Here is a 25,358-nt window from a genome sequence, read left to right on the forward strand (position 1 = left end):
GACAGTTTTCCTAGGACAAAGAGGGAAAAGAAGGTACAGTGGAACCTGTCTATAACGACCAAGGGACCGACCAGAAGTGGTCTCTGTAGACAGGTGGTCGTAATGGAAAGGTGAGTTATTGAGAGAAAAAGCTTGTCGGGGATCCTTTGGGGTGGTTGTTTTGGACAGGTGGTCGTTCTGAAGAGGTGGTCACTAGGGCAGGTTCGACTGTTATAATAATAATAATAATAATAATTGTCAGTAAGTACTGGTGTCACATGACTGATGTGAACCAGTTGATTGGCTAATGGCGATGCGCTAAAACTGTTAGCGCACTCTTGGAGTGCGCTAACTTTTCCACAGAGCGTATTCTTGCGCCCTTTGCCTAAGCAAGACTGTGCTCTCATCCTCAGAATTAATTAATGACATGTAGCTTATATTCTCCACAATACCAAATGACCATAAATTCCCTGCTTCTCAATTAAAGCAGAAGTGGGTTTTTTTTCTGACAGATTGCATGTGCCTGTGCCAGTGCCAGTGATCTAAAAAAATAGAAGCCGCTGTGTTTCATCTAATTTTTGCCGACTTGCATAGATTCTTCTCATATGCCGTGTTAGTGGCATGTAGCTTATCATCCACATTACCAAATGATGAGTTGGTATACAATTCCCAGCGGCTAACAGAAAACACAAGTGTTATTCCGATAACGTACCAGCAAGACCAGTTTGGAAGACTGACTCGATCGAGTCTGTAGCAGACAACACAGAAATACGACTACATCAGTTCAGTAAATGAATGGTTTCAGAATTATTATTTCAAAGCAAGAACAATCGTAATCGAAAACGTGTAAGGTTCAGAACGTTCTTACCATATATAAGATTTATTAGCAGCCTGCCTTATGCGTACAGACTCAGTGCAGACTGCAGTCGTTCCATTGCCCAGGTTGGCAGGTAGCCTAGCAGACGACATTAACCCCGCTCAGCAAATTAACATGTTGGGCAAATGTGAACGAAAAAACGATGGGGATATAATACGTGTAGGGTTCAGAGCATTCTTACCGTTCATATTTAGTATCAGACTCCCCGATGAGTGGAGATAGAACACGAGAAATATGCCACATTTGTTTTGAAAATGTGCGAACCGTCGAGTCCCGCTTTGAGTCAATTCAAGGGGAGTCACTCCGCATAGTCAATCCGTCGAAGCTCGACTGGAGGTTTCGAATCGCAAATAATGAAGAGCCTTTCTCCGAGTTCAAATGAGGTCTCTCTGAAAGATCATCACTGTTCAGATTAACGCTACACTGGAATTTACCAACAGAAATTAAAATGCGTGTGACGAAAGCACGACACACTTGAGACACCCCACACAAAAGTAGATCTTTACTGTGCACGACCTGACCACACAGTTATGCCTATTCAAATGCGCATTGCAAAATGTGCGTTTGGAATCTTCTTTTTTCTATGGCGGTACTGACAATATCGTTATTGAAACAATCCCAGTGCACTAAGGGATTTATAGAGCAAATCTCGAAAATAATTATTGAACTCAGCGCTATGCGCTTCGTTCAATAATGAATTTTCTCGATTTGCTCTATAAATCCCTTAGTGCACTGGGATGTCTCAATAACTTAAATAATAATAATAATAATAATAATAATACGAGAATTTTTAACTCGCACATATCTCACCACAAGGCGACTCAATGTTATTTCAAGTTGTTAGAAGTTTGGAGGACCTGGGAGCCCCACTTTTTTGTTTGTTAAAAGAAATGTAAATGAGTTCATCAGAAAGAAGAGAAGTTTCATGTCAAATGTTGAGAGTATGACAAGAACTGTAATGGCGGGTGAAAACGTAAACAAACCCCAGTAATCAACAAGTGTAGAAACACAGAGCGGCCAGCAGAGTGAAATGCAGTTGTTGATTTCTACTGGATCTGGATCTGGATGCCCACTGGGTGTAGCTCATTGGGATTTTGACACAGAAGCTGACTACTGTTGAGATTTTACTGCAAAATATGATATGTCTCCATGACTGTTTACAGCTGTAACTTGCTGGTTTGTCTCTATTGGCAGTAGTTTCTGAAGACTGTTTACAGCTGTAACTTGCTGGTTTGTCTCTATTCGCAGGAGTTTTTGAAGACCTTGGACCCCTTGGGAGAAATGTCTGAGAAAGAGTTTAACGATTATCTCTACAACAAGTCCCTGGAGCTGGAACCCCGCAACGCCAGACAACTGCCAAAATTTGTGAGTGAAATACGGTACCATACCATTCATATATTTTCTGAAACCAAGAGTCTCAAAATTGAGAAAATATTTCTGCTTTGATTCTTCCGTTTCAAATTCGGTGAGTGCTTGTAGCTAACTGGAGATAGTGCTGGCCATTTTGCAATACCCCATTTGCTAATGAGTATGGATCTTGAGGCCGTCGTTTACTGCAAATTCAGTGCTAAAGCTTCGTTCAGCAAGTTTTTCAGCGTCCTAGCACTAAACTGAAGTAAATTGCTATTTGTGAATTGGGTAAGTATATTAATCAAATGAAAATTTATTATTAAAATTTTCGATTATCACAAGTTGTTTGACTGGTACTCAGGCATTCTCTTTGATTTTTTTCGTATTTCATACATGGATTAGGCGCTTCGTTATACAAGGCGCAGGGGTCAAACTCGAGCAAAAAAGTCGCGCCTTATGACCCGGAAAATACGGTAGCTCTTTCTCTGGTTAACAGTGTAATGTTATAAGATGTTTGATGGGTTGTTGACAGACCAGCTTTTTTGTCGGTTCGAGGGGGAGCATATCGTCTTTTGTTTCATATTTATTGACCACACGGCCAATAAATATGAAACAAAAGTCGATATGCCCCCCGAGGACCGACAAAAAAGCTGGTCTGTCAACAAACCACCAAACATCGTTTTTTTCATCATTTTGGTAGTGAGAAAATAAGTGCACAATCAACCCAGGGAGCCATGCTTTGAAACACGGGTTCCGTGCTGATAACCACACGAGTCCCGGTTTGATAACCACTGGCAATCAAAGCTGGCGTGTGAAAGCAACTTTCTGTGTTTTTGAGTTCATTAAATGTTGGGATGAATATGTCAAGTTTGAGGATGCACAGTTCTGTAGGTTCATCTTGGTATTCCACCCCATCGGCTTTCTGTTGTAAATATTAAGCTAAGTGATCGAATGTGGAAGCTACGTTTGGTCAAAGGTCACAGAAGATTTGCGTCGTGCAGCGAAGGAAAGAATCACGATCTTGTTTCCGACTCAGTACCTCTTTGTTTTTCATTAGACCTGTTATTCTGCTTGCTCGGCTTTGTTAGATGTTTGCATATCTGGTTGCTATTTTCTTTGCTTTTATTATTGTTTCTTATTTGTGCTTCGTTTATCGATACAACGTCTTGTGCACGGGTCAAAATGTGTGTGTCAGGGGTCGTTTTACTTGAACTTGACGTTCGTGTTTCTCCGAACGTCTGTGTATCGAAACACAGATACACGCACTCCATGACTCTGTAAGAAGACAAAACATATTGCTAAGTTTCATTTGTTTTTGCTGAATGTATGACCTTTCATGAAGTAGTTTTGTTTTTTGTTTACTTTTGCCAGATTGCCAGTTAGTTTTTGGAACTTTGCAAAGCAGTGTCGTGTCGTCTGTTTAGGTCTGGGGAAACACCAATGAAAAGAGCCGAAGAATCCCCGAGCGTTTCTATTGGGTTTGCTTTTGATTATCCATGTATAACCTGCTTCCTGCAACTATGGTAACCGGGGATTTATTGCCTGGGGAACATGAGATTTATTTCCCAGGTACTTGTGAATGAAAACTCGTGAAAATGATGACAAATTGGCTTTATCATCCTGGATGATCATGACCATCTTCATACTTGTTGATCCCACAGCCCAAGAAGTACGTTGAGTTCTCACTCAAGTCGCCAGGCATCAAGCCCTCCAGTCACCGACACACGTCGTCTAGCAAGAGCCACAGCATCCCACCCAACGTCAGCGTGCCCAAGGTGGAAGACGACGAGATGCCCTCCCCCATCTGCACCACCCCCACCACCCCCTCCACCCCACAGACCCCACCCCCGCACCACGCCACTCACGTCTTTCCAGGTAACTTGCTGGAGGGGGGTCAGTATGAGTTAAGGGATTTGGGGAGGGGAGTGCTTGGAATACAGTGGAATTCCCCGTTTAACACTTTCTACCCTACCTATGTTGACCAAGGTTGTTTTTTTAGCCCAGACCAGCTGGAATGCCCCGTCGCGATATAACCTTCGTGGTTGAAAACGACGTTAAACACCAAATAAAGAAAGAAAGAACAGCTGGAATGCAGGCGTTAGATGGACGTTACAAGAAGCGACTGAAGCTAACAGTCTGAGCGGATATATCCGTACCTGGTCAGATAGAGCCATATGAGTGAGTACCTGGGAGACAATGAGTTAAGACCACCATTTTAAGACTTGCTTCCTTTTAAGACCTTATCTTCTTAGATATTTGAAGGTCGTAAAAGGTGGGTTCCATTGTAGTCAATCTGAGCTTTTTATAGCATCAGAAAGAGGATAAAATGGCGTTTACAATGGTACTGGAGTTCATGTTTTAGCTCAGAATTTAGCTGAACTGTGACATGCATATATTTGCATTAAATTTAAGTGCATGTTTTAACTCTAGATGTGAAGTGTAAATGTTCTGAGTTCAGGCATAACTGCCATAAGTGTGTTTATATATGGCTGCAAAGAGCTGTCTTGCTTTATTGTTAGATTCTTAATCTGACAGCAGAGTGCAGTGTGTGTGTGTCTGTGCAGAGCTGTGCGGTTAGATTGTTAGTCTGACAGAAGAGTGCAGTGTGTGTGTGTCTGTGCAGAGCTGTGCGGTTAGATTGTTAGTCTGACAGCAGAGTGCAGTGTGTGTGTCTGTGCAGGTTAGTCTGACAGAAGAGTGCAGTGTGTGTGTCTGTGCAGAGCTGTGCGGTTAGATTGTTAGTTTGACAGAAGAGTGCAGTGTGTGTGTCTGTGCAGAGCTGTGCGGTTAGATTGTTAGTCTGACAGAAGAGTGCAGTGTGTGTGTGTCTGTGCAGAGCTGTGCGGCCAAGGCGCTCACAACGTACTGACCCCCAGCATTCCTGAGGAGCCGGAGGAGCCGCGGCCCAAACCCCCGCCACTGCCCCCTCGCCGTCGCCCCCACAAGGAGATCTTCTCCGGCGACCTGAGGATCAGCGAGGCCCCACCCCCTCCCCCTCGCCTGGACAACACCGTGCCTCCCCCTGTGCCCCCGCGTCGAGATTCCATGCCGGTGATGATTGTGGGTAACCCCAGCGCGCTGCCCAGATCTCACAGCATCTCCAACGCTCGGCCCGTGTCGCACTCGCATGTCAACGTCTCGGCCAATCATGGCAACACGCTGCCGCGGCACAACTCGGAGCGGCAAAACTCCGTGTCAGCGGAGCACGGGGGGCTGGGGGGCGGCAATCTGTCGTACTCGTCGTCGTCCAATTCGTCAGTGTTTGATGTCAACGGGGAGGAGGTCCCCGAGAGACCTGTGCTGCCCCCAAGGACGTACAGATCACATTCACGCAAGCAAAGCAGCTAGGACTTAGCCCGTCCCCCCTCCTTCTCTCTGTTCTGTGACTGAGCAGTCCCCCCCCCCCCCCCCCTCCTCCCAAGCTTTAGCCCTGTACCCCTTCCCCCAGACTACCTGGCTGTAGTGTTAACCATTAGGTATGTGTGCACGAGAGGAAGGCTGGCGATCAATTGTGATAAAAGTATTGTTGATGATTCCTCACTGCATGAGAATGGGACTGCTTCCTCAGAATGAAATATTAACGATGACAAAGGCTCATTGGATGTTGTGATTGCCTTCTGCTGCTCCCGTTCAACGGACAGAGTTCAGGAACCTGGCTTATCCCACGGCAGGTGTTGTGAGAACGTAGGCTGTAAGACGGACTTAGAGTGGTACCGAAGCCTGTTTTGTTTCTCCCTTCCTGTGCGACAATGCACTGATCACGAATGATGGACTTTTGTTGCCTCGGAAGCCTTGTTCTCTGTCTGTCTTGGAGAGAGAGAAAGAGAGAGAGAGAGAGGAAAAATTGCACAGGCTTGAAGAGGATTGTAAAGTGTTCAGCACAGCTACTAGCTGAGGAAGAAAATGTGGTCAGGAAGTGTTGCAAAGCTGTGTGATGACAGAAAATATTTGTTGACTTTGTTTCTGAAGTGAGAGCCTCCCCCTATCCCCCCCTCCATTTGACATTTGACTGCTGTATGTATTGACCGTGTGATGAAAGTGGCTACAGAAGGTGCCAACATGCTGAGCTTGTGTTTCATGCCAGACACTACCCAGTCCCCCCCCCCCCCCCCCCCCCCCCTCAAACCCCCCCCCCCCCCCCCCCATACATTCTTGTTTAAAGTTTTGTTTTGTACATCAAAGGACATCTTCCGAGTCACACGGTGCCAAGTTGTTTGTAACAAGAAACTCTTGCTGAACTGTCGTTTCCCCTCTGTTATGGTTGTTCAATCATGCGGAACTGGAGGGGAGTGGAGAAGCCCGTTACAGAATCGCTGGGGTGTGGAGACAGACTTTGTGCCGCGGGACGGTTCTGATGTGATTGAGCGACAGTGTTGCCGAGCATGAGATTGATGGATCAAGTCACAACTGATTTTTGTTATGTACATTTTTTTGGTAAGTTGTTTTTGACAGACGGATGAAATATTAAAGGACTGTGGTTGAAATGAAAAAGGTCAATTGTCAGATTTGTGACAATAACAGTGTTGTAACTGGTGAACTGGACACAATTGTGCATGTGTAGAAAAACAAACAAACCAGAAAGAGACAAACTCCAGTCATTCATGATGGATTGATTCAAGCGTGGGAACGTTGGTGTTTCAACTTTTTCGACGCAAGAGTCTTGTACCCTTCAGGGCAAGAGAAAAGTTCTTTGATCTTGTTGTTTGAAGTTTCCCCCTGCCCCATAAATACACAAAACATGAAGACAAAAAAAAAGAAAGAAATTGCAATGTGTGTTCAGTTGAAAAATAAAAATGACATCTGGGTTGCTGCTTTAAAATGCTTTGTTAGGTGAAACTAAGGTTTTGTTTGCTTCATCAATATGTTGGCTTCTTCGTTTTAGTGTGTAGAACAGGTGATTTGCGTCGTTTTATCCCAGTCAATGGTGCTCTTATTTGAGAGAGAGAGAGAGAGAGAGAGAGAGAGAGAGAGAGAGAGAGAGAGAGAGAGAGAGAGAGGGAGGGAGAGGGAGAGAGAGAGAGAGAGAGAGAGAGAGAGAGAGAGAGAGAGAGAGAGAGAGGAATGAGAGAAAGAGATTGATTGAGAGAGAGAGAGAGAGAGGAATGAGAGAAAGAGATTGATTGATTGATTTTTGAACAATGTAGACAGTGAGTGTGTTTCAAATTTAATTGGTCCGAGTGTTATTGTTTGTATGTGTAAAAAGTAAATGAAATGTATTGCTTGGATGTTGCTGTACATTTGTGGTTTTGATTGTATGGACGTGAGGATTTAAATGTGTTTATGTTTTGACTGGATGGCATATGTGTTTGTTGAAATGATTTTTGTTGAGAAATGCATTTGGCAGGCATGGGGCTAAGGGAGTGTAGAGATATCTCTTCTTCTTCTTGTCTATTCACCGATTACACCGTCGATCCTCACTCTGAGACAAAGGATGTTGTCTTCTCATGATATTGTCAGAGTTTGGTAAGCCGCAGAATTCGCAAGGGCAACACTGCGTTTCTCAGTCTATATCAGAATTGACTTGTTTGTCGTCTGAAATACTTGTGTTTGTGAGCAATCTGACAAGGCAACCAATGACAAATCAAGGATGGCTTTCAGAGTTCCCATGTCTGATGTAAGTAGAGGTAGAGTGCTTCATAATTATATGCCTAATCAACCCCATTTGTATGTCGACTCCAAACAGTACTTTAAAACTTCCAGTGATGATGACTTACCAGCCTGAGCTAGCTTGTTCCTGTGTTCTTTTCTAAGTTTTAGCACATATTGTCTACTTGAAATTTAACTGTTCAGCTTTTATCTTTTTTTTCTTTTGGCGTATTTTCGTGGAGCCCGGCATTGTTGGCCACCTCTTAACAAAAAGTCGTGACTGCATTCAGTTTGTTAAGCATCATTTAGCTGTATGCATGTTTCTTATCTTCTCTTTTGTTCCCTTGAGTGCTTTTAATTTACTAGTAAGTATGCCTGGTAGGGTAACATTGTCTTTTGACATTTGAATAGTCCCTGTGTTTTTAAGCCCCCAAAAAGACGTGGAAGTTTTGTCTTGCATGTAAAAGAGGTGTTTTAAAAAAGAAGTAAATTTACACCCTTTTTGATGAGAGAAAAAAAGCATAAATCTGAAAACAGGAGGCCCTGAATGAAAAGTAGTGCTAGTCTAGTTTTAGTACACACAGGGTTGAGTTCTTTGGTCTTTAGGAATTTGATTACATGTATTAGCAGGACTGAATGCATGGAAACTTAACAAAAATATAAGAACAACAACAGTAATGTCCTGCCATTGTTCGATATCCGCATACAATATCTGACCCATTTTGTAATATCACACTGTTTTTTAAAGAAGCGTTTTTTTACCACTTTGATTAACTGTTACTGCCAGACTTATTTTCTGTCCGATTCCTTTTACATATATATGCATATATTTCTAAGTTCTTGTGTATTAGCCATGTTTTAACTCTTTGAGTTCTTGTGTTATGATTTGACTCTTTAAATTTAACTGTGGTTAAAAGTGTTACTTGTTAGTTTGTGTTAGTCTTGTAGGTATTGGTTGAGTCTGTAGATTTGCTTCCTGGCTTATTTTCTTCATGATTGGGAAGGATGAGGAGGTTGGTAGGGGGGGGGGGGGGGGGGGGGGGGGGGTTAGAACAAGAAGAAGTAGTGTAGTGAAGAAGGGATGAGTGTAATTGTTAATGAGCAAATTTTACATATTGACTGAAAGAATGATGTGATGGTTGAAAGATATTTTGATGCTGGTGAAACTTTTGTTCATTACATTTTGCATGCTGTAATTTTGAGTGCTTGGTTACCAAGTCGAATGTTTTCACTGAACATGTTGAATCATGGGAGCCGTTGCAAATACTTTCTGATTGAGTGTGTGGTTTGTGAGAAGCACCCTGTATAAACATTACATTTCTCTTGTGCATTTCCTGTCTGCTACCTTTTTAACAGTGTTTACCTGGAACTAACCTTCTCATCTTTGCATACATAGTAGACATGCTGAATTTAATGGCTGGAAGATGTACAGATGGTACTGAAACATCCGTGTGATAAGTGTACCAAGAGTACTTTGCACACGCAGTAGATATGCTGAATTCATGTACTGATCTGGTAGATGTACAGATGGTACTGAAACATCCGTGTGATAAGTGTACCAAGTGTACTCTGCATACGCAGTAGATATGCTGAATTCATGTACTGATCTGGTAGATGTACAGATGGTACTGAAACATCCGTGTGATAAGTGTACCAAGAGTACTCTGCATACACAGTAAATATGCTGAATGTAACGACCAGTAGATGTACTGGTGGTTCAGAAATATTACTGTGATAAGCGTACCAAGGGTACTAGAGGGAAGCCTGCACCTACACTATTTTCTTGAAACTGCCCACTCAGTAAGTGCAGGGGTGCTAATTTCACAGCTTATTCACAATTTCTGGTTTGGGATAAAGTTCAAAGATTTTTGTTAAGACTCCGTGTTTCAAAACTTTCAGCAATGTATGTTTAGGTTCAGGTTGTTACTATGGAAAGGTAAATAATATTGAAAAAACCCTCGTTGGGGATCCTTTGGAGTGGTTGTTTTGGGCAGGTGGTCTTTGTCGATAAGTTGTTTGTATGGCAGGTTTGACTGTATAAGGCTCATGTCAAACCATTGGCAAATAAGTATGCTTCGGTAGTGTGTCTTAGACATGTTTCAAATCGAACTTCCAAGGTCTTCTGGCTGTTTAATTTGTGAGAGAATATTCTTTCTTTAATGCCTTGCTTGCCCACGTTCAGACTAATGATGATGATGTTTTAGGTAAGCTGGACAGTTTGCTTTTCTGCTATACTTGAAAATAACACTGATGTTCTAGAGAACCTATTTCAGTCCGTCTCGCATAGCCTAATAGGTTGAAGAGACGTTAAAAACCAACAAACAACTTATTTCAGTTACATATATATTCTTCTAATGACACTACCAGCTATACCCATAAATGATTCTGTTAGCTCAAGAATTGCTTCACAGCTGCCATTTGTAGGAGTATACATGACAGACACTGGAAAATACCAAAATTCTGAGTGCTTAGCTAGCAAGAGTGAAGTATACCTACTGTGTTTTTCTATAGGGTTAGTAACATTTACATGGAAGGAGGGGTGTTGGGGGGGGGGGGGGGGGAGGTGCAGTTTGTGTGTGTGCAAGTGGTTGTCTTTCACCTTGGGTGTGATCATAAAAGTAATAATTAAGAGAGCAACGTGCTTGATAATTTGCAGATGTATCTATTAGGTTTTTTTCATCGCTTGAGAAAAAAAATCTGTGACAGGATGTGTGTGTGTGTGCCTGCGTGCGTTTGTGTGTGTGGTGTTTACTTCTGTTCCTACAAAATTGCAGGACTTTTACTTGAAATACCAGATACTCAATATTTTGGCTTAAGCTTACTGTTTTGTAATATTCATTCTAGGTCACAGAGCAGGTCTTTGTTTTCTTTAGAATTATAATCAAGTGAGGCTTTAATAAAATCTGAAAACGAAAAAGCGCTCTGAATATATAGAACATGTGCAACAAGAGTAAGTGGCAGTAATGTGGAACCAATCTCCTGGCACCTGACGGTGAAAGTTGCGTGTTGATTTCAGTGCTCGTTATTCTCTCAGGTGGCACCTGACGGTGAAAGTTGCGTGTTGATTTCAGTGCTCGTTATTCTCTCAGGTGGCACCTGACGGTGAAAGTTGCATGTTGATTTCAGTGCTCGTTATTCTCTCAGGTGGCACCTGACGGTGAAAGTTGCGTGTTGATTTCAGTGCTCGTTATTCTCTCAGGTGGCACCTGACGGTGAAAGTTGCGTGTTGATTTCAGTGCTCGTTATTCTCTCAGGTGCCACCTGACGGTGAAAGTTGCGTGTTGATTTCAGTGCTCGTTATTCTCTCAGGTGGCACCTGACGGTGAAAGTTGCGTGTTGATTTCAGTGCTCGTTATTCTCTCAGGTGGCACCTGACGGTGAAAGTTGCGTGTTGATTTCAGTGCTCGTTATTCTCTCAGGTGGCAGGAGATTGGTTCTACATAACTGACTTATTCTTGTTGTACATGGTGTGTATATTTAGAGTGCTTATGTCCCTTTGTTCTCGGATCTTTGCTTTCTTTAGTTTTGCAAGGAGCATTGTGAATGAAGTTTCTGAAAAGTTGGTACAGTACAGTGACATTTGTGGTCTATCACCTCAAGGCTAGTTATTATGCACAAAGTTCAGATCTTTGAGTTTTAATTCGAAAGACACAAGATGAGAAATTACGGGAAAAGTTGAAAGAAGCTATCCAAGATAATAAGGTCAGTGCAAGGGTTTGAATGTTCTTCTGACTTGAAAGGTACCGTTTTTTCATGAGTTGAATTGTTCTTGTGAATTGTGCAAAAAGAACTGCAGCCTTTTCTTGTCAAGGTAAATGTTTGCTTGTGGACCCCCCGCGGGTTAGGGGGGAGTCCCATATTGGTTGGGACGAGAAAGAATTTACCCGATGCTCCCCAGCATGTCGTAAGAGGCGACTAACGGATTCTGTTTCTCCTTTTACCCTTGTTAAGTGTTTCTTGTATAGAATATAGTCAATGTTTGTAAAGATTTTAGTCAAGCAGTATGTAAGAAATGTCAAGTCCTTTGTACTGGAAACTTTGCATTTTCCCAGTAAGGTAAATATATTGTACTACGTTGCAAGCCCCTGGAGCAATTTTTTGATTAGTGCTTTTGTGAACAAGAAACAATTGACAAGTGGCTCTATCCCATTCTCCCCCCTTTCCCCGTCGCGATATAACCTTCGTGGTTGAAAACGACGTTAAACATCAAATAAAGAAAAGTTTGCTTGTGGAAAACCAGCTCAAAGATGACCTTACTGTTTTAAGGTTTGTAGATGGTTCCTCCAGCTGATAAGTGAAGTAGAATTATGGCATAGTTCAGTTGTACCCTGGAGTGGCTGTATGCATGTGTTCAATGAGGTTATTATCACATACAATCATTTTACTGCAATAATTTGAAACATAAATTACAATAATTGGACTGGTGCAACAGACTGATAATATTAAGCATCTGCTATTGCTCTTCAGAATCGGAAGCGAAATTTGGATTCTGGTCTGCAGGTTCTCTCTCCTCTCCCTCTTCTTGTCATTGTTTCGTTTTAATTGTTTTTAAGGAAGAATTGTTTGTCAGTCTTGAATGTTTTTCATCATCAACAGCCTTGAAGGTCTGATGATGTGGCAGTGAACCCATCTAGCATCGTTTTAACCTGACTCAGAACAGAAGATTAAATTAAAAGTATTAAAACCCAGCTGTGTTTTCTGTGTTGAAAGTTTAGAGAGTGTGTGTGTGTGAGAGAGAGAGGGAGAGAGAGAGACAGAGAGAGAGAGAGAGGGAGAGAGAGAGGGAGAGAGAGAGAGACAGAGGGAGAGAGAGAAAGAGAGGGAGAGAGAGAGAGGGAGAGGGGGGCAAACAACGAGAAAAGAAACAAGTTAGTTTCATATTGTATTTACTCTCAAGCATGGGTGGGCTTGTTTTAACTATGGGATGTGTTCAATCAAAACAAACAGACAACAAATGCTTATGACATGATTCTACACAAAATCAATAAGAGCATAATGATATAAAGACATTCCCCCTCTCCTCAGCCCCAAAGTACACACGCATTCAAGTTACACCAGCAAACCATATAAAACACATTCTGTAATGCATAGAGAAGACTGAGAAAAAAACTTTTGAAAAGGCCCAAGGACTGGTTGTTCAGAAACTGGTGTTCTGCTCAATGATATTTCTACTTTCATTTCTTGTTCACACCAGGGATCTTCTTTTTACAGAAGGAGAAAAGACCCTCCATTCAGTATCTCAAGAAGAGCAAAATCACAAAATATCACAATAACAAACACCCTGTCACACAAGCGGACAATCCCTGAGAAAAGAGCAAATAAGGGTAATAATTGTCATGAACATGTTTTCACCAACCAACAGAACTCGAGTCAGCAATATCACACACACACACACACACACCCAAACAAACTCTCTCTCACACACACACACCTTCTTGTAAAAAGCAAAACGACAGGAATATAATTTCATAAACAATATAAAAAGTTTAGTAGAGACAGCACATTCACAAAGACTTTGTTTTGGAGACTAATGTATTGCATACAAACAGATCACAATTTACACACTGTAAACTTCAATCAGCTGATGCAATCTTCTTCACCAGTACAGTATAACCAAACCTTAATCACAGTCTCACTTCTTCTTGTCATCATCGACAGAAAGGTCAGGGTCACGGTACTTGCTGACCACATCCTGAAGGTCTTTGGTCAGTTTGTCCACCTGCTGAGGGTCCTTGCTGGCCCCTCGCTCATCCTCGATCTGCTTGGCCAGCTGGTTAACCTTGCCCAGGTCTTTGAGCGACACCTCCCCTGATCCCCTCTCTGCTGCCTGGGGCTGTTAGATACAGAAGGGGGATAAGGAGTTAAAAGTTCTGACGATCTTGCCAGTCATCGAACGCAATTCAGCTAAGTCTTCTATTTTGTTCACTTGTCTGTTAAATAAATCCCTGCGCCTTGAATATGTGCGCGATATAAACTGCATAATATATATTTTTTTTAAATAAAAAAAATCCCTGCGCTTAGAACTGTACCCACGGAATACGCGCGATATAAGCCTCATATTGATTGATTGATTGATTGATTGATTGATTGATTGATTGATTGATTGATTGATTTGTCTATCTGTCCACTGTAAAGACCATTGGGTCGATGTACTTTTGAATGTGTTGTTTTGTCAAAATCAAAAGGTTCAAATAACTTAAATTTATTTTTATTTTTATTTTTATGCATGAAAACAGAGGATACAAGAAAAAGTCTGAAGTTTTTCAGTTGTAAGTTCTTTAAAGTTAAACATTCAATGGGTTATGATGCTGGATAAGGACTGCTGATTTGTATAAAATGAAAGAATAGATGAAGTACTTCCTGGTGATCTACATGTTGTATAATGTGTCTATCTATACTTGTTAAGCACAGAAGCTCTCGTCAGTCACCAACTGAGGATGTAATTCTTGTCGAAATAATCCACCAACCTGATTCGGGTCTGGTTTCCAGCCAATAAAGTTGATGACTTGAAACGTGGCAGGCACTCCTTGTTCATTACCATACATTGCTAGGGGAAAAGAATGACAAACACAGAAATCAGTTTTTGAGTCACTTGAGAAAAAGTGACTCTATGTAATCGGTCAGTGTTAGTCTGTCCGGCCGGCCGTCCGGCCGGCCGTCCGTAGACACCACCTTAACGTTGGACTTTTCTCGGAAACTATCAAAGCGATCGGGCTCATATTTTGTTTAGTCGTGACCTCCAATGACCTCTACACTTTAACGATGGTTTCGTTGACCTTTGACCTTTTTCAAGGTCACAGGTCAGCGTCAAAGGAAAAATTAGACATTTTATATCTTTGACAAAGTTCATCGGATGTGATTGAAACTTTGTAGGATTATTCTTTACATCAAAGTATTTACATCTGTAGCCTTTTACGAACGTTATCAGAAAAACAAGGGAGATAACTAGCCTTTTCTGTTCGGCAACACACAACTTAACGTTGGGCTTTTCTCGGAAACTATAAAAGTGACCGGGCTCAAATTTTATGTGAACGTGACTCCCAGTGACCTCTACACTTTGACGTCTGCTTTGGTGACCTTTGACCTTTTTCAAGGTCACAGGTATGTCTTGAAGGAAAAAAATTGAAATATCATATCTCTGAAACTATTCATCGGATTTGATTCAAACTTTATAGGATTATTCTTTACATCAAATTATTTACATCTGTATTGTGTTGTGAATAGCAATTTCTTCCTGTCCATCTGATGCCTCATATAATATTCAGAACTGCGAAAGTGACTCGATCGAGCGTTTGCTCTTCTTGTTGTACTTGATCTTCAAACAAATAGTAAATGTAAGCTAAACTGTACTGAAAAAACCCACAAATCTCTCACATTATACTGAACGTAACACTGTGTGAACCTTAAACGCAAATCATGGAGCTGAGCTAGAGCATGTTAATTCATTCAAATTCTTTCTTAATCATTCATTTGCTGGTAAGAGCATGTTAATTCATTCAAATTCTTTCTTAATCATTCATTTGCTGGAAAATTTAGGACACTTCCTTCAAGTTGCTAAATCTAGTACTCTGGCGTGGCTTAGAAATATATAAAATATATAAAATCTGGAATATATAAAATATAAAGAAATGTTGTACGTTAGCAGTGTATCTGTTTTTGGATACATAAAATCTGAGCAACGCGGTAATTTGATTACTTCTTCTTCTTCTAAGTTCGTGGGCTGAAACTCCCACATACACTCGTGTTTTTTGCACGAGTGGAATTTTACATGTATGACCGTTTTTTACCCCGCCATTTAGGCAGCCATACGCCGTTTTCGGAGGAAGCATGCTGGGTATTTTCGTGTTTCTATAACCCACCGAACTCTGACATGGATTACAGGATCTTTTTCGTGCGCACTTGGTCTTGTGCTTGCGTATACACATGGGGGTGTTCGGACACCGAGGAGAGTCTGCACACAAAGTTGACTCTGAGAAATAAATCTCTCGCCGAACGTGGGGACGAACTCACGCTGACAGCGGCCAACTGGATACAAATCCAGCGCGCTACCGACTGAGCTACATCCCCGCCCATTTAATTACAAATAGCCTTCTATAAAGGACTGTGGTTTGCGCCATGGAAGATGACTTTTCTCCACTTCGCAAGCTAACGCCTGCTCTACCCACCCCATACCCAACATCATGAAGAATGCTGTGGAACCCCCATTTAACGACCTTCAAAAATCTAAGAAAATTAAGTCTCAAAAAAGGAGGGAGTCTTAGAATGGAGGTAAATTTACAGAGGCTTTGCACAGAACATCTGAGAAAGGAGCGTCTTAGAAAGAAGGTAATCTTATTTTGGAGGGTTCCACTGTAAAAAGAATTTTGGGGAAAAACCTGAACAATTCTCACATTGATATATAGCGGCTGCTGCTACCATGGTGTCTCGGTGCATCAGTAGTTTCCTGGACCAAGAGCAGTTGTTCTCTCCCATACCTGTAAACCACAACAAGTCCCATGAGTACAAAAGTGGGTTAGTGTGTGCATAGTAGATACACAGACAGACATGAGCATTTTTCCTAAATTGTACAATTGTGCGTAAAATATAAAGCCTCGGCTGAAAGATCTTTGTGATTTTGTTGGTCAAACTCGGCAATAAAAGGTAGGGATAAACCACAGCTTTGCTAATTATATGTAATGTCAGTAAATGAAATTCATGCTGACAACACGCAAACGAAATTCACAAATCAATACTTATAGAAGAAATATGATCTCAGTGCATATTTGTGCATACATGTAATTATATTCCTGATTAACATGCACATACATGCACAGACACACTCCTCACAATAGAGAGAGAGAGAGAGAGAGAGAGAGAGAGAGAGAGAGAGAGAGAGAGAGAGAGAGAGAGAGAGAGAGAGAGAGAGAGAGAGAGAGAGACGGACAGACAGAGAGAGAATGAATACATAGACCTATTGTTCACAAATTCACCAAAGAATGCTCACCTTTCAGATCAAACATTAGTTCATACATTGTAGGATAGTTGATTGTCGCTTCATCAATGTCCTGAACAGAAAGAAACAAAGCACAAACGTGAAAAGCTAGCAGGTATGATTCTTACAGATATTTGAGAACTCATGAAAGTTATTGTGATGTCAATAGCAAAGTACAAAGCAGGGATTTACTGTCCTAAAAAGACCAAGTTTAAAATCAATATGACATTTTTTGTTCCTGTTGTTCATATTCACATGGATCCCTTACATACCTTTCTCGTCTATACATTCACCAGGTATGGGGTGATGAAATGAAAAATAAAAAGCCTGAATGCAAACTGGGAAAAAAAAGAAGATGCAAAACCATGCAATGGTGCAATTTACTGATTTCAAGAATGATCTCTGGAGCATTCAAATGCCAGAATCTGTCAAGGGGAAAAACAATTTCCTGCCTGGTTCCTATATCTTTACACAAGGATACACAAAAGTGCTGTACAAGAATTCATGCCTTCACTGGGAAAGCAACCTGCGCATCAAGAATTTGTACTTACGATCGTCAGCATAGTGTAGCCTGCTCTTGTCAAAAGATTACCAAGGTCTTGTACGTCAGTGTATGGTGATATGTGAGGAGCAAATCCCTGTGAAGAAAAGTAAGAGAAGAACAGCTGTAATCCCAGAATCGAAATGATTAAAGTTTACTAAAAAAATCTTGTGTCCTGAAGCAGCCTTCATAGGAGAAAGCTTTGACGAATTTGTGCTGTCCTGGTGCGTAAAAATCTCTTTTGTTTTTTAACATAAATCATGAAACCAGAAATAGACATACATACTTAATCCCAGTAACCACAAACCACACCCAACAAAATGTTTATACAATAGCAAGCACATTCAACACGTGCGGGATACAAACTCATCGAAAAATAGAGGCTAACACTAACATACATACTGAAAAAACAAAAAGTATTGTAACCTCATTTTGCACTATTGAAAAAAAGGCGAGGATAACTCACCCCTTCTCTCTCTAGTTCTGCCAGCTGCAATGCCACTCGTAGCTCGTACAGTGTGTCCCCACCAAACATGCTGCCTATCAACGGTGCATCGTTCCTTAGGGCTCTTTGTATCTGTTCAGAAGAAAATAATTGAAGCTTTTATGTTTTTTCAATTGCTCCAACCTTCTCTTGAATTTTAGCAAAATGTATGTTTACGTTAAAGGGATTTTCATCAAAATGTACACGTACTTTGAAGCAGAAAAACAATCGCAGAACAAAAGAAGAAAACAAATCACACACAAAAACTCTCATTACAACAAACACTCCTCACCAGACAACCCTTTTTCTCCATTTTACTTCCACTTACTCCTCGTGCTTTCCCCCACACTCTAAAATCACAATAGATGAAATCCGGAATTAACTCTGTCGGGTTTGTATGGACTGTGAAAGAGTGAATACTCTTGCTTTTATTGAGGCAAACTTTCCACACATGTTCTTTGTCAATGTGCTTTAGACACACACCTCGCTAGTGACTGGCAGGCTATAGCGTCACGTGGGAAAGTTTGACTAAAAAAAATCAAGTGTATTCACTCTTTCACAACCCATAGAAACCCAGCAGAGTTATTTCCGTACATCATTTAAAAAAAAAACCCCAAGCAAACATGCACAACGTTTTCTATTTCTCCCTCTCTCATATACCAGAACAAAAAACTAAATTCTGAAAGCAAAAAATGAAAGAAAAACAAAATCAGAAAACAAGTTACCAAAACCGATCATACTTGTCTGAAACAACTGGGGAGGTCGTTGACCCAGTGAAGACTGAGATTACTAAACACCAAGTCTAGAGAGTCCTCCTTGAAGGGAATGAACTCCTCATCCACTATCAATTTGTACGTAGGAACTTCTGGCGATGGTTGGGCTAGATCCTGTTGGCATACATGTCAACAACGTTAGCTGCTGATGTGACGATTGTGTTTAAAACAAAATCTGTTGCCTTTTTTTCCCCTCACGCAATAATCATTTCATCATGGGTGCAACCTGGAAAATTCCAAAAACCGGCAAAAGTTGGGGTCCAGCTTTTTTAGTATTTAAAATGCCAAAAAAACCTCTCCTGGAACAAAAACATCGGCAGCCGATGAAACCAAAAACCGGCTGCCGGCGTGTAGCCGGCAGAGTTGCACCCATGTTTCATTAAGTTGAACACAGATTAGACAATGGTTTGAATAAAATACAAAGTGTCAGCGTTATGTGCACCCCAATGAAAAATATTTTGAATTTGGAAATCATACCTTTCATAAAAAAACACAAATCAATGTTAAAGCTAAATGTATCATTGAGATCAGTAAGCACAGAAATGGACAAAGTGAAAAACAGGACAGATAGACAGACATTTATATTTACCAGAGTTTTTGTGGAGAGTTCACACTGGTAGAGGGTGTCAACCATATCACTGTACACATTCCTGGATACAAAGCCTTTACCACAGCCAAGCTCCACGGCAACACTGAATTTTCTGCAGACAGAACATTGCACCAACAACTCAGTTTTCAATTTTAATAACTTCATGATAAATTTCAAGTCTTGTAATGCCATACAATTTACAACCAAAATGTGAAACCCTTTACAGACCAGTGAAAATGTTTTAGGCCAGGCCTGAAAGTGGTGAGTATTTTACTCGCCATGGCGAGTAGAAACATGTAACTGGCGAGTAAAAATGTTCATCTAGTCGCAAAATGCGAGTAAAGTTGCTGAAACAAATTGTTTGTTTGGCTAGTAAAGTTTGCTCTCTGGCTAGTACATTTTCAGAATCACTAGCCAAAGGCAAGTACACCACTTGTTGGACTTTCAGGGCTGTAAGGCTGTCTCTTATCACCCACACTGTTCAACATTTTCCTTGAATGTATCATGACAGATGCCTTTGAGGGCCATTCTTGTACAGTCAGCATTGGAGGACAGATCATCTAACACCTTCAGTTTGCCAATGAGATCGATGGGTTAAAGTGACCGGCGCAGTGGCGTGGTGGTAAGACGTCGGCCTCCTAATCGGGAGGTCGTGAGTTCAAATCCCGGTCGCTGCCGCCTGGTGGGTTAAGAGTGGAGATTTTTCCGATCTCCCAGGTCAACTTATGTGCAGACCTGCTAGTGACTTAACCCCCTTCGTGTGTACACGCAAGCACAAGACCAAATGCGTATGGAAAATATCCTGTAATCCATGTCAGAGTTCGGTGGGTTATGGAAACACGAAAATACCCAGCATGCCTACTCAACGAAAGCGGAGTGAAGCTGACTATGCTCTCAGAGAATTGTTTGGGGAACCCAAATGGGCAAACAAGCTCACACATAACCAGAAAATTCTGGAACGCTGAAGAAGACGAAGATGGGTTGAAGGGAAGCGAAAAAGAACTTGCCAACCTGGTGAAAACCGTAAAACACTTCCTATTAGATTGTCCAAATTATCGCGAAACACGTCAAGAAACCATTCATACCCTCCCTAATAACATCATTCACCTCCCCCACCTTTTAAACGGAGACAGACAGTATTTTCTAGATTCGAACAGGAACATTTTTTCCACAGTACACTCGTTCATTGAACGTTCAGGCCGCTTTGGGCAAACCAGAATCAATGCTCCACAAGCCGGACAACTTTAATTTCTGCACATCTCCTACCCATCCCTCTTCTTTTTATTCCTCTTCTTCTCCTCCTTCCTTACTTCCTTTTACTGTCTTTCTTTATAATCATTATGCAACGTTTATTATGTTATTAATAGATTTGGTTTATTTAGACGAATTGTTCAGCCGTTACCGCCTTACGTTGTACTGTCCATGCAGGAACACCACTATAAGCTTCTAGCTTGTTGCTGTTACCTGTGTATTTTGTATACATGTCATGATTGTAACCTTTGTTAAAATAAACTTATGTTTAAACCAAAATCCTGGATGAAACATCTAACAAAGCTGATTACAAACAACACAGGATGTGTGAGATATTCAACTCTGTTCAAAGAAATAAAAACTTCCCCATCATCAGCAGAGACATACATACAGAGATGCGAAGCGAGGGCCGCTCGCGTGAACTCTTGGGTTACCGCGGCGCTCGGTCACCGTGACCTCGCGCAATTGTTAGCCATCATCCCGTACGTTGTTGTTTGCTTGCTCTCTGACACCGATTTGAAGTGCTTTTCTGTCATATTTCTTTGGATATATCCAGCTTCAGACGAGAGATATCAGTGGTAAGTAAACTTGATTCCTATTCTGTAGCTTCAATAGTGTGCACACGAACGCATTTGAGAGGAATGGGTTCCCGAAGTGAGTCAAAAACGGTTCCTTCGGTTCTTACGGCCATTGTTTCTAAGTCCATTGTGTGTGGAGGCAATGTTTGGGAGCTAATATTTTCTTTTGTGCGCAACTTTGCTTTCCCTTAACTGGCAAATGCATTACTTGTGTATACATTAATCTGTTTGTATAATTTTTGACGCGCTGTAATTAAATTTGATGCTTTTAAGTCTCACTCAAGTGGTTCTCGCACTTACACTGGCGTGTGGATAAAAAGTTTTTAAGGAGAAATGAGCGAAATTGCTTACTTTAGGATTCATCTTCTAATCACCAAATGATGCAATAATCTTCTTGTTGTGATTTTCTGTTTCTCTTGAGTGCAAATAATTAACAATTTGCATGTTTTATTATCTATGATTTTCTATGAAACAGTTATAACTCTTTAAAAACACAACACTTGGCGCCAGTGGGAGGATTACTTGCCCCTGCCGTAGGCGAATATAACGCGAGCTTGGCGCCAGTGGGAGGATTACTTGCCCCTGCCGTAGGCGAAGATAACGCAAGCGGGAAGACAGCGCTTCGCATCTCTTCTATCTATGTCTCTGTCATCAGTAACTATACATTTAAGATGATAGAATAGCCAGGAGGCCCCGAGGGAGGTTTCTGACCAAATATTTGTTTTCTTGCCCAAAGAACAAGAATCCCAATGTACATACCTTTTGATATCACAGAGTCTGTCTGACAGCCTGTATCCAAACTGAAAATAGAATGCATTGCGTCTTAAACCAGAAACACATATATATAGTGATTCACTAAATGCCAGAGAGAGAGAGAGAGAGAGAGAGAGATAGACTGTGAGTCGGTAGGGAGAATAGGAGAAAGAATGAGCGTCCGTGCATGCACACGTTTGTGTGCATGTTTGTGTTTGTGTGCATGTGCGCATGTGTGTTTTAATTTTTGTTTTGCACTCACGGGTAAAAAAAAAGGTTGCTGGGTTATTATTGAAGCTGCTGACACAGGTACACACACATACACGTACAAAATGTAACAAGAAGAGCAAACGCTCGATCGAGTCACTTTCGCAGTTCTGAATATTATATGAGGCATCAGATGGACAGGAAGAAATTGCTATTCACAACACAATACAGATGTAAATAATTTGATGTAAAGAATAATCCTATAAAGTTTGAATCAAATCCGATGAATAGTTTCAGAGATATGATATTTCAATTTTTTTCCTTCAAGACATACCTGTGACCTTGAAAAAGGTCAAAGGTCACCAAAGCAGACGTCAAAGTGTAGAGGTCACTGGGAGTCACGTTCACATAAAATTTGAGCCCGGTCACTTTTATAGTTTCCGAGAAAAGCCCAACGTTAAGTTGTGTGTTGCCGAACAGAAAAGGCTAGTTATCTCCCTTGTTTTTCTGATAACGTTCGTAAAAGGCTACAGATGTAAATACTTTGATGTAAAGAATAATCCTACAAAGTTTCAATCACATCCGATGAACTTTGTCAAAGATATAAAATGTCTAATTTTTCCTTTGACGCTGACCTGTGACCTTGAAAAAGGTCAAAGGTCAACGAAACCATCGTTAAAGTGTAGAGGTCATTGGAGGTCACGACTAAACAAAATATGAGCCGGATCGCTTTGATAGTTTCCGAGAAAAGTCCAACGTTAAGGTGGTGTCTACGGACGGCCGGCCGGACGGCCGGCCGGACGGCCGGCCGGACGGCCGGCCGGCCGGACAGACTAACACTGACCGATTACATAGAGTCACTTTTTCTCAAGTGACTCAAAAAGTATGTGTTGGCAAGTTCTATTGCCCGCAATTACTGTCTCCTCTCTATACAGTACCAATTATCGTCGGAAATCACGGCCTTACCTCGTCTTTTAAATAGTCGTACACCTCATGATCTTCGGCGACAGCGGCACGATCTCTCTGCATGCGTTTCGCTCGTCTGTCGAATACGTTCATCACTGTTTCTGCAGGTCGTTTGGTGCTCGCTGGATTCGACCCTGCCGAAGAAGTGCTTGCACATCGACAACATGTCGGCTCTCCCGCCAGATCAGGGCTGCTCTTGACTAGAGCAGAGCTTGACAGTTTTGTTAAGCGCCTGAAACGACACCATGTTGTGTTAAAAAGGACTTTGCGGCACCTTTGCATGGTGAAAATGGTCAGGTCACACAAACTTGAGCAAGCTTTCTGCTCGAGCTGTCGAAGGGAGGGCACTTTCGTAACACTATCATCAAGGGAAGTAAGCCAAAACTTTTCTGCGGAGTTAAAAAAATGGATTGTTTCCCTTATACCAACTTCAACCACAACCTAGAAATGGAAACCATTCCAGAGAGAGGAGACAGGTATCGATTAAACTGGTCCATTATCTGATTGTTTAAATAAATAGCAGTAGCGTTGATTGAGGAAGACCTTTTCATTGTCATTGAGTTGTTGTCTGTTTCTGTTTTGACTATTTATTTGATTATTTCATTTATCTACTGTTTCGTTGAGAATTGTAGGCTACTGATCTGAACTTCAGCACACCAGCACGACTTATGGTAATCACAGATTCCTATAACTTTTCGTGCCCTCTGGGCGGAACTTCACTGTTTTCAGTCTAGCATCTCTACGCTGAAGGTCAGCAGCAGGATCGTTATATGACAGCCCATTTGCGTCACACTTTGATGACTACAAACCGGCTGAAGGGTGACAAGGTAATATGGACATGTTGTTGGCCGTTCTGATTCTGATCATGTTTTTAGCAGTTGTTACGTTATGCAGCGTGACCTTGGTAGATCCATTATTGTATTATTTTTGGTATTATATGTGTCGCCATACCGTCCAGTTCAGCTTGACGATTAGTAGCTTCTCACGCCCTTGGGCAGTATGGATGGATGATTAGCTTTGACCGATACTGACGCTCGTATTGGTATGATTTTGACGGGGCAAGCTAGAACAGTGGCTATTTTCACTTTAAATGCCTTGTTGTTCAGGCTGATCATCATTATGTGCTATTTTTTCGCCCCAGAGATTTGTTTGTTAATCATAGTCTCCCCAATTCCCGTGGGACGTGATGACTCGATTTTCACTCAAAATATTTTGTGGTCTGATAACAATTTGCTTTGTTTCCCGACCGAAACTTGTTTTGCTTGTTTTAGTTATGCAAATCTTCAGAATCGCGTGACGTGCGAGCAATTATTTCTTTTAAAAATACATTGTTTAAAAAGAATCACATTTCCCTTTGTATTCGAGTCCACAATTTTCTGTCTTTCTCCCCCTGCCACCCTCTCTCCCCAATAGCTAAACCCTAATCGCAATCAAGTCATAGGATGATTGGCCTCTCAGTGTCAAAAACTTTCTAGTTTGTTTGTTTGTTTGTTTGTTTGTTTGCTTAACACCCAGCCGACCACGAAGGGCCATATCAGGGCGGTGCTGCTTTGACATATATGTGCACCACACACAAGACAGAAGTCGCAGCACAGGCTTCACTGATGTCTCACCCAGTCACATTATTCTGACACCGGACCAACCAGTCCTAGCACTAACCCCATAATGCCAGACGCCAGGCGGAGCAGCCACTAGATTGCCAATGTTGAAGTCTTAGGTATGTATGACCACGACCTCACGATCACGGGGCGGACGCCTTACCACACAGGCACTCGTCACGAGGTGGGCGGGGCCTATGTATTACTTGGATGTCACTTGTGATGGACGGTCGTCTTTCCTTATCGGGTAATAGTAGTAGTCTTGAGAGCGCACAGGCCCCGCCCACTTTGATCCCGACCCGCTCGTGACGAGTGCCTGTGCCTTACCACTAGGCTAACCGTGCCGGTATTAACTTGAACACTTGAAACTTTCTAGTCAGTCGGTATATTCAGTACTAGATGAATACCCGCTTCGCCGGGTACGGCTGCGCCGGGAAGAAGTCGATCCGAATACCCGGCTGCGCCGGGGACCCGGCTATGCCGGGTGTACGCCGGCTTTGCCGGCGCACCGCACGGAGGAAGGGAGATAATCGCGGCTGAAAACACTGGAGAAGATAAGGAAGAGTTACTGGTAGTGGATCCAGACAAAAAAACACAAAATCGGTTCAGCGCTGCGCGCTGAGAGCACGTGTTGAAATATCTCATCGACCAGGTTGTGTCCTGTCCCGGGTGTACCTGAATATGCCCACCAAATTTGAAACAGATCCATCGAGAACCTTGGCCGCGCATCGCGAACAGACACACAGACACACAGACACAAGTCGTATATATATATATAGAAAGCAGATACAGGCGATACCGAGAGTACCTGATCCTGAAACGAGAATCAAATGTTTCGTTTCGTTTTGGTTGCTG

The 25,358-nt window shown here is 41.8% G+C and overlaps 2 protein-coding genes across 3 annotated transcripts in view; one reads left to right on the forward strand and one right to left on the reverse strand.

Moving 5' to 3' along the window:
- LOC138953841 (son of sevenless homolog 1-like) overlaps nucleotides 1-6,308 on the forward strand; it is a 44,416-nt gene extending 38,108 nt beyond the window's left edge. For both annotated transcript variants that reach the window (XM_070325801.1, XM_070325802.1), the window contains exons 21-23: nucleotides 2,105-2,221; nucleotides 3,868-4,081; nucleotides 5,043-6,308. In XM_070325801.1, coding sequence (XP_070181902.1) covers nucleotides 2,105-2,221; nucleotides 3,868-4,081; nucleotides 5,043-5,554 — 843 coding nt within the window. In that variant the 3' untranslated portion in view covers nucleotides 5,555-6,308. The remainder of the gene's footprint in view (nucleotides 1-2,104; nucleotides 2,222-3,867; nucleotides 4,082-5,042) is intronic.
- A 6,353-nt stretch (nucleotides 6,309-12,661) lies between these two features.
- LOC138951996 (arginine-hydroxylase NDUFAF5, mitochondrial-like) lies at nucleotides 12,662-23,250 on the reverse strand. The gene is made up of 10 exons (XM_070323571.1): nucleotides 22,906-23,250; nucleotides 21,739-21,779; nucleotides 19,151-19,262; nucleotides 18,529-18,675; nucleotides 17,771-17,881; nucleotides 17,315-17,401; nucleotides 16,776-16,836; nucleotides 16,183-16,266; nucleotides 14,260-14,339; nucleotides 12,662-13,625 (listed from the first exon to the last, which is right to left on the reverse strand). Exons 1-10 carry the CDS (start codon nucleotides 23,185-23,187, stop codon nucleotides 13,425-13,427), a joined length of 1,206 nt encoding a protein of 401 aa, XP_070179672.1. The 5' UTR covers nucleotides 23,188-23,250; the 3' UTR covers nucleotides 12,662-13,424.
- Nucleotides 23,251-25,358: the final 2,108 nt, after the last annotated feature.

The sequence above is a fragment of the Littorina saxatilis genome, linkage group LG17, assembly GCF_037325665.1.
Source record: "Littorina saxatilis isolate snail1 linkage group LG17, US_GU_Lsax_2.0, whole genome shotgun sequence".
Lineage (NCBI taxonomy): Eukaryota > Metazoa > Mollusca > Gastropoda > Littorinimorpha > Littorinidae > Littorina > Littorina saxatilis.